General features: G+C 38.3%; 1 protein-coding gene across 1 annotated transcript in view; it reads right to left on the minus strand.

Moving 5' to 3' along the window:
• The window catches only part of RB1 (RB transcriptional corepressor 1), a 181,798-nt gene extending 169,267 nt beyond the window's left edge, over window positions 1–12,531 (minus strand). The window contains exons 1-2 of the mRNA XM_033176909.1: window positions 12,194–12,531; window positions 8,557–8,683 (exon numbers count right to left, since the gene is read on the minus strand). Coding sequence (XP_033032800.1) covers window positions 8,557–8,683; window positions 12,194–12,330 — 264 coding nt within the window. The 5' untranslated portion in view covers window positions 12,331–12,531. The remainder of the gene's footprint in view (window positions 1–8,556; window positions 8,684–12,193) is intronic.

A 12,531-nucleotide genomic window follows, 5' to 3' on the forward strand; every position in this document is an offset into this window, starting at 1 on the left:
GTCACAGCCATCCGCTGAAAAACGATTTGAAGCACAATGGCCAGCAAGCACGTGAGGGCTCCCTGTTGCATGTGAAATCCCCGCAGAAGTCAGTAGCAGCTGCTCTGAGGCTCAGCCCTGGACCTGGGTGGATTCATGTCCAATCTTTTTCAATCACTAGATGATTCTAACGTCTAACTAAACCCCTTTTTATACGGAAAATAAAGTAAAAAAACAATAGATGTTGGCGAGGATGCAGTGAAAAGGGAATGCTTATACACTGTTGGTGGAAATGTAAATTAGCACAACCTCTATGGAAAATAGCATGAGGATTTCTCAAAGAACTAGAAGCAGCAACCATTCGATCCAGCAATCCCACTACTGGGTATCTACCCAAAATAAAATAAGTCGTAATATCAAAAAGAGACTTCCACTTGTTTACTGCAGCATAATTCACAACTGCAAAAGTATGGAATCAACCTAAGTTCCATCAACTGATTAGCGGATAAAGAAAGTGTGGTATATATCTCAACAAACTAGGCATTGAAGGAATATACTTCAAAATAAGAAGAGCCATCTATGACAAATCCACAGCCAACATCATACTTAAGAGGCAAAAGTTGAAAGCGTTCCCCTTGAAAGGCAAAACAAAACAAGGATGCTCTCTCTCACCACTCCTATTCAACATAGTATTGGAAGTCCTAGCCACAGCAATCAGACAAGAGAAGGAAATAAAGAGCATCCAAATAGGAAAAAATGAAGTCAAACTATTCCTGTTTGTAGATGATGATTCGATACCTAGAAAAATCCCATAGTCTCTGCTCAAAAGTTCCCTCAGCTGATAAGCAAAGTTTCAGGATATAAAATCAATGTACAAAAATCACTAGCATTCCTATGCACCAACACCACCCAAGCTGAGAGCCAAATCAAGAATGCAACCCATTCACAGTAGCCACAATAAAGAATAAAATATCTAGGAATACAGCTAACTAGGGAGGTGAAAGCTCTCTACAAGAAACACTGCTCAAATAAATCAGAGATGACACGAACAAATAGAAAAACATTCCACGCTCATGGATAAGAAGAATCGATATCATTAAAATGGCCACACTGCCCAAAGCAATTTACAGATTCAATGCTGTTCCTATCAGACTACCAATGACATTCTTCACAGAATTAGAAAAAAAAAAAACTATTTTAAAATTCATATGGAACCAAAAAAGAGCCTGAATGGCCAAGGCAATCCTACACAAAAAGAACAAAGCTAGAGGCATCACATTACCCAATTTCATCCTTTTAAAAGATATAGTTCAAAGGATACGAACTAGCAAATATATAGGATGAACAAGTCCAGAGATCTAATGTACAACATGAGGACTATAATAAATAAAATGGTATTGTATTAGAGATTTTTGTTAAATACATAGATTTTAGCTGTTTTTTTTTTTGTTTGTTTGTTTTTTGTTTTTTTTTTTTTTGGCCCAGGCTGGAGCACAGTGGCGTGACTTCAGCTCACTGCAACCTCCGCCTCCCGGGTTCAGGTGATCCTCCTGCCTCAGCCTCCACAGTAGCTGGGACTACAGGTGCCACCACCATATCCAGCTAATTTTTTGTATTTTTAGTAGAGACAGGATTTCACCATGTTGGCCAGGCTGGTCTCAAACTCCTGACCTCAAGTGATCCACCCACCTCGGCCTCCCAAAGTGCTGAGATTACAGGCATGAGCCTCCGCGCCTGACTGATTTTAGCTGCTCTTATCCAAAAAAAATTAGATTTTATTTCTATCCAGCTGCAATGAATAAGCTAAAAAGGAAAGAAAACAATTCCATTTATAATAGTATCACCAAGAATAAATATTTAGAAATAATTTTTAACTATAAGATTTATACTCTGAAAACTAAAAACACTGTTGAAAGAAATTAAAGACTTAAATGAAAAGACATTCCATATGCGCATATCTGAAGACTTTGTGTTGTTAAGATGGCAATATTCCCGAAAATGATCTACAGATCCAACATAATCCCTATCAAAATCCCAGCTGCTTTTTAAAACAGAAATTTACAAACTGATCCTAAAAATTCACGTGGAAATTCAAGCACCAAGAGTAACCAAAGTAATCTTGAAAAAGAAAATCAAAGTTGGAGAACTCACACTTCCATATTTCAAAACATACTACAAAGCTATAGTAATCAAAACAGCATGGTACTATCATAAGAATAAACATACAGAGCAATGGAATAGAACTGAGACTCCAGAAATAAACCCTGGCTTTTATAGTCAACTGATTTTCAATAAGGGCACCAAAACAATTCAGTGAAGAAGGAATAGTCTTTTCCATAAGTGGTACAGGGACAACTGGATATCCACATTCAATAGACTGGAGTTAGACCTCTTCCTCACATCATACACAAAAATTAACTCGAAAAAAAAAAAAAAAAAAAAACCCAAGACTTACGAGTAAGACCTAAAAACCATATGACTCTTAGAAGAAAGCATAGAATAAGTCATCATGACCTTGGGTTAGTCACAGCCATCTTAGATACAACATGAAAAGCCCAAGCAACCAAAAAACAAAAAACACACACAAAAAAATAGAAAACTGGACTTCATCAAAATTAAAATCCTATGCTGCAAATGACATCATCAAGAAAGTGAAAAGGCAACTCACAGAATGGGGGGGAAGTCTGCAAATAATATATCTTATAAGAGACATGCATAAAGAAGAAGCTTTAACTGCATCTTAAAAACAGAATTTAGGCTAAAGGAAAAAAGAAGAGTATTCCAAAAAAAGGGGAGACAGCATGAATATAAATACTAAGGGAGGAGAACACAGGCATTGGGGGCCATCAATGGAAATGAAAAATAAGACTGGAAGGAAGGTTAAAGCACAGACTATGGAGAACTACAAATACTGAGACAGTTTGGACTTTACTTCTTCATAATGGTGGTGGGAGCATGGGAGGGTGTTACAATGGAGGCTATTGAGAGTGGGTTGTAACAATGAAAAATAAATTTTAAAGCAAAAGGGGCAAACTGTAAACCAGTCTTTTCTAAAACTCAGGCACAGGATGGATTAGATGAAGAAAACAAGAGACTAGTCAGAAAGAGGCACTAAAACATGCATAAAAAAATGCCCAAGTCAATGACATAAGCTTCCACCTTCTGAAATTAAAAAAATAAAAAGGAAACTAAAACCAAAGCAAACAGTAAAAACCAAGCACTGCTGGTAAGAGAAAGGAAGGGACAGATGTGAGAGGCAATGCAAAAAGATAACTTGAGACTGAATGGATAGGTTTAAAATAGGAGTCTGGTATCGTTTTAATTAGTCCTATGGATAGACAATATCAAGGCAAACCTGTAAAGGAAACAAATGGTAATGTAAAATGGTAACTTCTTCCTAGAATGTAGAAAGCTGCAGAGTATTGCTCCCACCCTCACAACAAGAACAAGCCAGATAAGGAATAAAAATATAACGTTTTTTGAAATCAACATATCCTTTCCTTATATTTCAGATTAGTTTCCCTAAAAAAAAGGAACCTCCAATGAGAGAAAATATATAAATAATGGCTCATCTGTGGCACAGCATGAAAGGAAGAGACACAGGGAACCCTAACACAAGTAAAAAGTATTCAGCTAAAAATTTTTAATGAATGCTGATTACAAAACAAAAATCCATTTAAATATAAAAAATAAACAGGTTAAAATCAAAATGAAGGTAAAAGATATATAATGTAAACAGTGATCACAAGAAAAGTGGAATGGATATGTGGACACTGTAGAACAAAAGATACAAATTTGGATTAAAAAAGCACGTTGCATAATGATAAAGGTACCAATTTACCTAGAAGGCATAAAAATTCTAAACTTGTATGCACCCAAGAATAAAGCTTTAAAATACACTAATAAAGGCCAGGTGCGGTGGCTCATGCCTGTAATGCCAGCACTTTGGGAGGCCGAGGAGGGCAGATCACGAGGTCAGGAGTTCAAGACCAGCCTGACCAACACAGTGAAACCCTGTCTCTACTAAAAATACAAAAATTAGCCGGGTATGGTGGCACATGCCTATAATCCCAGGTACTCGGGTGGCTGAGGCAGGAGAATTGCTTGAACTCGGAAGGCGGAGGTTGCAGTGAGCCGAGATCGTGCCACGCACTCCAGCCTGGGTGACAGAGCAAGACTCCATCTCAAAATAAAATAAAATAAAATAAAAAATACATTAATAAAAAACAGAATTTTAAAAGGCCATTCTAATTACAGTTGGAAGCTTCATATTTCTCCCTCAATAATTAGTAAAATACACAGAAAGAAAATCAGTAAGGATATGGATGATCTACTGTACCTTTTCTATGTATAGATACACAAATACTTACCATTGTGTTACAATTGCCTACAATGTTCAGTACAGTAACATGCTGTACATGTTTGCAGACTAGGAGCAACAGGCTATATACCACACAGCGTAGGTGTGGCATAGGCTATACCATCCAGGTTTGTGTAAGTACATGCTATGATGTTCACACAACAATGAAATCACCTAATGACGCATTTCTCAGATGTGTCCCCATTGTTAAACAACACATGACTGTATTTATTTAAAATATAACCACCATATCACAAAAATAAGTAAGTGGCTCTATCAAGGGTAATATATCCCAAAGCTCTTTGAGATATGTATATACCCATACATTTCATATACATATATATGTATGTATAACAAAAAGCCTATGAGGTTCATATTCAGGCATTATTTCTGCCTTACAGGTTAGCAAACTGAGACTCATAGAATTAACCAATTTGCCTAAAATCATATAGCTACAATATAATTACAACCAAAGTTTTCTGCCTTGAGGTCCAAGGCATTTTCCATTCTACTACACTGCCAATGAAGATGCAGAAAGTACACCAAAATTCTAACAGCTGATTCACCTTAAGTCACAATATGAACAGCACCTTAGCCAGTTTCTTAATGGAAAGTCCTATTCATATGCTAAGCAACATGAACACAATCTAACCTTATGAACAATATTATGAAGATTATGAAGAATTAATCTTTATTATTACACTTCACTAAATATTTATTTTAAAAAAAACACTTTTCTAGACAAAATACCACAAACTTTAAAGGGATTAATACATGCTTTCATGTATGCATAAACAACTTCTCTGACTCTAAAGTACTTAAAAATAGGAGTTTTAACAAACATACTGCATCAAAATCACTACAATGCATTTAAAATTGTAACCATTAAAAAAATAAAAAAAATAAATAAATAAAACAAAATAAAACTGTAACCATTTTAACTGATATCCTAAATTCTCCAAAAAAATTACATTAATGATAAAATTTTCTGGGGTATTTCTTAAGTAAAATTATTCTGTTTGCAAGACCTAATATACACACTCATTGACTCTAATAAGAGCTTTATATGCATTAATTTATTTAATCTGCACAATAACTCCAAGATCCAGAAATTATTGTCAGTCCCTTTTACAGATAAGAAAACTAAGGCTTGAAAATTGCAGATAACATGTTCAGGATAATGGAGTTAGGACATAGTATATCTGTTTGACTCTTAATCCTTGCTCTTAACCCATCCTCTATCCCAATAAACATCACCTACTTTCTATTGTTAAAAAGGGTTTCCTTTTTGACAATACTCCTCCTCTTGTTTCAAAGAAGACAGACAACTGCCACTAGAATAGCTGCACTGGAAACATACTCATTCTGTCATTACATTTGCTTCTTAGAACACACTCTATCACATTCTCCCTTAGATATTATTATATAAATGAAGGCTAAATTCTCAGGTCAACCCTCAAAAACTTAACTGTCACTTAAAATCATATTTCAAGGAAAAGTCTGTTGATTTATAACACGACAACAGGACATCATCTTCTGTCATACCCTTCAAAAGCATACCTCAAATCCCAAAAGTAACATGAAATTCCTTTCTTACCTTCCTCCAGTACCTAGCCATAAATAATTTCACATATCCTAGTCCCCATCATGAGCTCCATTAGGAAATAAGATTTAAATTGGGCCAGTTCCCAGGGAAGGTAGAGACAAAGCCAGGATGAAAAAAGGGTAATAAAGCAGTAACATTTGCTTAAATATGTATTCAGTTCTGAAGCTCAAAAGAGCCTCTACTGTTAAAACTATTATTTTTATAGTTTAGTACAAAAAAAATAAGTTATGTCAACTAGGCTGGAAACCTAACTACTATATCAAACTTGCAAACAGATTTGGAACACAATGCACTTATAAATTGAAAACTACAGTATGTATACTCACTAATACTCTCTATAATCAGCTATCCCTTCCAAAATTTCTGAACACTAAAAATCTAGTATTTTAGGAAGAGAAAAGTGAAGGAGCTCTGATTCCATTTAATTGTATATGCACAAAAACAGCTTTGTACATGAAGTACCCAAGTCAGTTAAAATATACACTAGATGCCTGGGGATTATAATACCCAAGTCATGCATTCAAGATACTTCAGTATTCCTTTCTTTTTAGATAAGAAATGTGAGACTATGTTCAATTCTTTGGAAATTATGACACTTGTTTTCTCCTTTTTACTGCCAGAGATTTTATTTAATGGTTTTAAACAATTTTCTTATGGGACATACATAAACACATTCTGCTGTGTTAATCAGATCAGTAAAAACAGATATATACTCTTATACTACTATTTTGAGAAAGTAAATTCATTAAAAGTATCTGTCTGAAGTGTAATCTACCAATAATCATCAAGAGTCATAAAAATGTTCATAGCTTTTGATTTAGTAATTCATCTTATAAGAATTTATTCTAAAAAAAAAATCAGAGATTCATTCATTAATTTATTTAACAAATTATCAAGGACTCACTTTGTGCCAGGCATTATTCTTATGAATACAAATGTTTATTACATTATTTTATAGCATCAAAACGTTGGAAAAAACCCAAATATCCAGTAGGAGTTAACAAATTAAAATACATCCAATAGCTGAAATATTATACTATCACTAGAAACTATATTACAAAAAAATTTAGTAACATAAGAAAATGCTCATATGAGAAAAAAACAGGAAAATACAAAACTATGTGTAACTACACGTAACTATACATAACTACATGTATGATCTCAAATTTATATTTGAGATCTTATTTCCTAGGGACCTTGGTCAAGTTACTCAACCTCACTCTACTCGGTGTCTTCATCTGTAAATACAAAGATTTTACATTTCATATCTCAGTGGTTTTTAAACGAGTTATTTGTAGATTTGTAAAGTTGATTTTTTTTTGTTTTTTGTTTTTTTTTATTTTTGAGATGGAGTCTTCTCTGTTGCCCAGTCTGGAGTGCAGTGGCATGATCACGGCTCACTGCAACCTCTGCCTCCTGGGTTCAAGCAATTCTCCTGCCTCACCCTCCCAAATAGCTGGGATTACAGGCATCTGCCACTATGCCTTGCTAATTTTTTTAATTTTTAGTAGAGACGGGGTTTCACCATGTTGGCCAGGTTGGTCTTGAACTCCTGACTTCAAGTGATCACCCACCTTAGCCTCCCAAAGTGCTGGGATTACAGGTTTGAGCCACCACGCCCAGCCTTATTTTTTTTATTTATTTATATATATATATATATATATATTTGCAACAGGGTCTTCCTCTGTTGCCAGGCTGGAGTGCAGTGGTGTGATCTTGGCTTACTGTAACCTCCGCGTCCCAGGTTCAAGTGATCCTCCCACCTCAGCCTCCCAAGTAGCTGGGACTACAGGCACACGCCACCATGCCCGGCTATGTAAAGTTCTTATACTATTGCCCCAGTACATATAAAACTCTAGTAATCATTTGCTGCTTTTATTAAACATATACATTTATACATATGCAAAGAAAAACATGAAAGGAATATATCAAAATATTTTCAAGATCCTGAATTCTAACAAAACTAATTCTGAGTCAACCAGGAAATCTGAACACTGATTGCATATTAGAAGGTATAAAAATTATTTTATAAGGTATGGCGGTGTTTTTTTTTAAAGTCCTTGTATTATAGTGAATAAAATATAACTAAGACCTGCTTTAAAATAGTTTGGTGGGAGGCATATATGGAGAGATTTTTTTCAAACTTTTTTTTTTTTTTTGAGACGGAGTCTCGCTCTGTTGCCAGGCTGGAATACAGTGGCACAATCTCGGCTCACTGTAACCTCCACCTCCTGGGTTCAAGCAGTTCTCCTGCCTCAGCCTCCCAAATAGCTGGGACGACAGGCACACGCCACCACACCCTGCTAATTTTTTTTTTGTATTTTAGTAGAGACAGGGTTTCACCATGTTGCCCAGGCTGGTCTCGAACTCCTGAGCTCAGGCAATCCACGTGCCTCGGCCTCCCAAAGTGCTAGGATTACAGGCGTGAGCCACCATGCCCAGCCTCAAACATTTTTAATGTTAGCAGAGGTAAATTTCCTCTGGGTAGTGGAATTATTATTAGCTTTTATTGTCTTTATATTCTTCTATCTTTCAATTTTTGTATAGTGATTTGAAGTTGTTTTTAAAATGAGAAAAAAAAAATTTCAAAACATTTTAAGAAAATCCTTACCAATACTCCATCCACAGATGAAACTTTCTCCCAAGTTAACCAAGCTCTCTCTCTGACATGATCTGGTATCTTTAATTTCTGACATAACGCAGTAAAATCAGGTTCTTCGGTTTCTTCAAACTCAAGCCTACCAAATGAAAATAATCATATAATTGGCATATACTTATAAATCAAACTGATTCAGTACACACTTATTTCAACAGTTTGCATATAACACTATTGTGAAAGAGAACATTATTAAATACTTTAAGATCTTATTTTATCTTCGAAAAAATTACACTTCAAATTTAAACATGATTATCTTTTTCATGGTTATTCCAAAATAAGGATACCACACAGTGAAAAATATTTGCTTGCATGGTAAGTCAAATATACTTCAGAGCAGCAAACACTTCTGTGAAGGAAAGTAAATGTAATAGCTAAAGCTGTTTGGGAAAATAGGACAAAGATAACAAGAAGAAGATAAAAACCCATAGATAATATTATACAATTCAATGCCAGCGACTTTGTTAAACTGTAGTCTACTCTTATCAATGTTTCATATAACCTCTCTTCCTACTAGCACATCTTACATGATGTGACTGTTTATTTTTGTCCTTTCTCCTTAACAAAGACAAGCATTCAATAAATTCTTGTTGGCTAATTTCTTTTCATTCATCTAATTTCTATGTGACATCTAATAATAAGAATGGTACAAAGAAGAATTAATAATTTTTGAGTATTTACTATGATCCTGTAGAAAGTACCTTAAACATATGGTTTTTTGGGAGGCCGAGACGGGCGGATCACGAGGTCAGGAGATCGAGACCATCCTGGCGAACACTGTGAAACCCCGTCTCTACTAAAAAATACAAAAAACTAGCCGGGCGAGGTGGCGGGCGTCTGTAGTCCCAGCTACTCGGGAGGCTGAGGCAGGAGAATGGCGTGAACCCGGGAGGCGGAGCTTGCAGTGAGCTGAGATCCGGCCACTGCACTCCAGCCCCGGCGACAGAGCAAGACTCCGTCTCAAAAAAAAAAAAAAAAAACATATGGTTTCACTGAATCCCGGCATCAGCCCTTTTAGATAAGTATTCTCATCTGTAAAAGTAGACATTTACAGATGTGTATCAAATCAGAGAAGTTAAAGAACTTACCTGAGGTCTCAGCCGGTAAGAGGTAAACCACCATGTGAGCCTAACAGTCTAACTCTATTATCCATGCCCTCGACCACTATTCTAGATTGCCAATTCCTCCTTCAAAACATAATTCTTTTTTTTTTTTCTTCTTATTTTGAAATAGGGTTTCACTCTGTCATCCAGGCTGGGGTGCAGTGGTGAAATCATGGCTCACTGCAGCCTCACACTCCTGGACTCAAGGGATTCTCCCACCTCAGCCTCCTAAGTAGATGTGCTTACAGGCGTGCCACAGCAACTGGCTAATTTTTTTTTAATTTTTTTGTAGAGACAGGGTCTTGTTTTGTTGCCCAGGCTCCTCTCAAACTCCTGGCCTCAAGCAATACTCCCACCTTGGCCTCCCAAAGTGCTGGCATTACAGGCGTGAGCCAACATGCCTGGTCAACTTTTTTGTTTGTTTTTTTAAAGACTGGGGTCTTACTTTGTTGCCCAGGCTGGCCTCCAACTCCCAAGCTCAAGCGATCCTCCTGCCTCAGCCTCCTGAGTAGCATGGACTACAGGTACACGCCGTCATGCCCAGCTCGAAACATGATTAACCTTTGATTATTTCAACAATGAATGTGGTATGCTGTTCCTAGTGACACTTTCCCTTCCAGCTACATTACTTAGGCCAGAGATAAGGCAACAGAAATAAGATCTCAACTCTCAAATTAGGAATGGAATCTGTCACTGGAAGTGCAGTTGGACTGAGCCCTGATTCCATCTCCAGGCAAGATGCTCAGCATCAGACTGCATGGCAGTGGTTCTACCCTTGCTGGTTAATTTACAGAGTTCAATTGTCTATGTTAATGAAACCCTTTGTGGGTAAGGATAATCAAGAACAGACTGTATCTTGTATGGATTTGACTTACCAGATAATTTTTTATAGTTCCATTACTTAAAATATATAAAATAATGAGTTAAAAAATGAAAGAAACAGTCCTCTTTTTTCCAAGCAGTGGTCAGAACGTCAATATTCCTGGTTACCCTACCTTAGAGTATGCTTCCAAAGCTGTGTGCATAACATGGAATTCTTTAGAGTAGCCATTACTGCATTTTCCAAAGGGAAATTTGCAAGAATTGGATATATCAGAATTTAATCAGAAACTAAAGTCATGTCTTTTCCCAGAACATGCCCCAGACGTGGTTTTTAATTTTTTTGTTGTTGTTTTGTTTTTTTAACGAATATGGTTTTTAACTGACCTATAAGACAGTCCATTTAAATATATAAATTTTTAATAGCCTTCCACTAGCCATTTCCTAAATCCCACTTCAATCTTTTCTGCCGTTAATTCTGTTAGTGTCTACCGAGTGGAAAGAAATGGGTGAGGGTGAAAGGATTTGGCAAGAATGGGGGAGAAAATAGTGAAAAACAGAAACAAGTCCCATTTCCCCTGCAATGAACTTGTAATCTCAAAGTAGAACCAGTGCTGACAATAATAATGACAATTACACTCTTTCAGTCATAGGTATTTAACCATAAAATAGTACAATCAAGAAAAGTAAGATGCAATACAATAAATACTTCCCTTCAAGTTCTAGTGCATTCGCATGGACTTGCTTAAATTTAGATTCCACTTAATAAGGGAAAACGAAAATTTCCATTTGAGCACAGAACCACTAATTTTGTGCCAAAAACAAAGGCAAAAAGACGGGACACCAGGATCCTTGCTGGTTCAAAGTCAAAAGGCAAAATGGAAGTAATAATGTGACAAGCTGAAGCCGACTAACACGCAAGAAGAGTTCATCCAACAGAAAAAAAAAAAAGTTTAGAAACTTTCAAGCACTTCTGGTAAACGTCTCACGAAAGTTTTGCCCATGTATCAGTTCCTCTAAAGAGTTACGTTCCATCAATCACTACAGATGGCTTTGAGTCCCCAAGGCCTCGATGCATTATTGTTCTAAGAAGCCGCAAAGCTCCTGAGCCGAGTATCCTGCAGGCAATGGACACTCCGGACCCTGCGCTTCTTGTCCAAGGCTTTCTGGTTGGCGTCTCCCACGAATGGACTTCAGATGCAGTGCACGCCCAGAAGAAAATACTTCCCAACTGTTGCATCGCGTGAGACCAAAACTGAAAGTCAGACGACCCCCGGCGTACTCCAGTTCTCAACCGGTGAAGAACTCTCCCACAGACACCATTTTTGTATTTTTATTTTTCGTTTTTTGCGTCTGATGGACGCTCGCAACGACCCTCTGCCTCTGAACCTCACAAGAGGGAACTGCACCTGTCACTTCGCTCAGGACCCTAGCCCCACCCGCCCGACACCTGTCAAGTTAAAGCCAAGACCCCCCCTCGCCTGCAACCCCAGAATCCTGTCACCATTCTGCAGACGCTCCGCGGTGGCGGGGGGCAGGGAGGGCGTCTCCTCACGCCGGGACCCGGCCTCCGGCGAGGACGCGTCCCCGCCGAGCAGCCTTGGCGCCTGCCCTACGCACACGGGGCGCCCTTCCCGCGTGAGGCGGCGGCGGCGGCTCTGCTAGCTCACCTGACCAGAGGCAGGTCCTCCGGGCCGCTGTCCTGCTCTGGGTCCTCCTCAGGAGGGGGCGGCGGCGGCGGTGCCGGGGGTTCCGCGGCAGCAGCGGCGGCGGCGGCGGCCGTTTTTCGGGGAGTTTTGGGCGGCATGACGCCTTCCCGAGGCGGGAGCCAGCGAGCTGTGGAGGAGAGCCGGGGAGGGCGAAGCGCGCGCACGTCGGGGCACGCCCCGTCCTCTCCCGACTCCCGTTACAAAAATAATTTCAACGTCCCCTGAGAAAAACCGGACGCGCCCTCCCCCGCCCGGCAACTGAGGGCCGCGTCCAACCGCGGGAAAACGTCACTTCCGCC

The sequence above is a fragment of the Trachypithecus francoisi genome, unplaced genomic scaffold (assembly GCF_009764315.1).
Source record: "Trachypithecus francoisi isolate TF-2019V2 unplaced genomic scaffold, Tfra_2.0 Lachesis_group18, whole genome shotgun sequence".
NCBI classification, from domain to species: Eukaryota; Metazoa; Chordata; class Mammalia; order Primates; family Cercopithecidae; genus Trachypithecus; species Trachypithecus francoisi.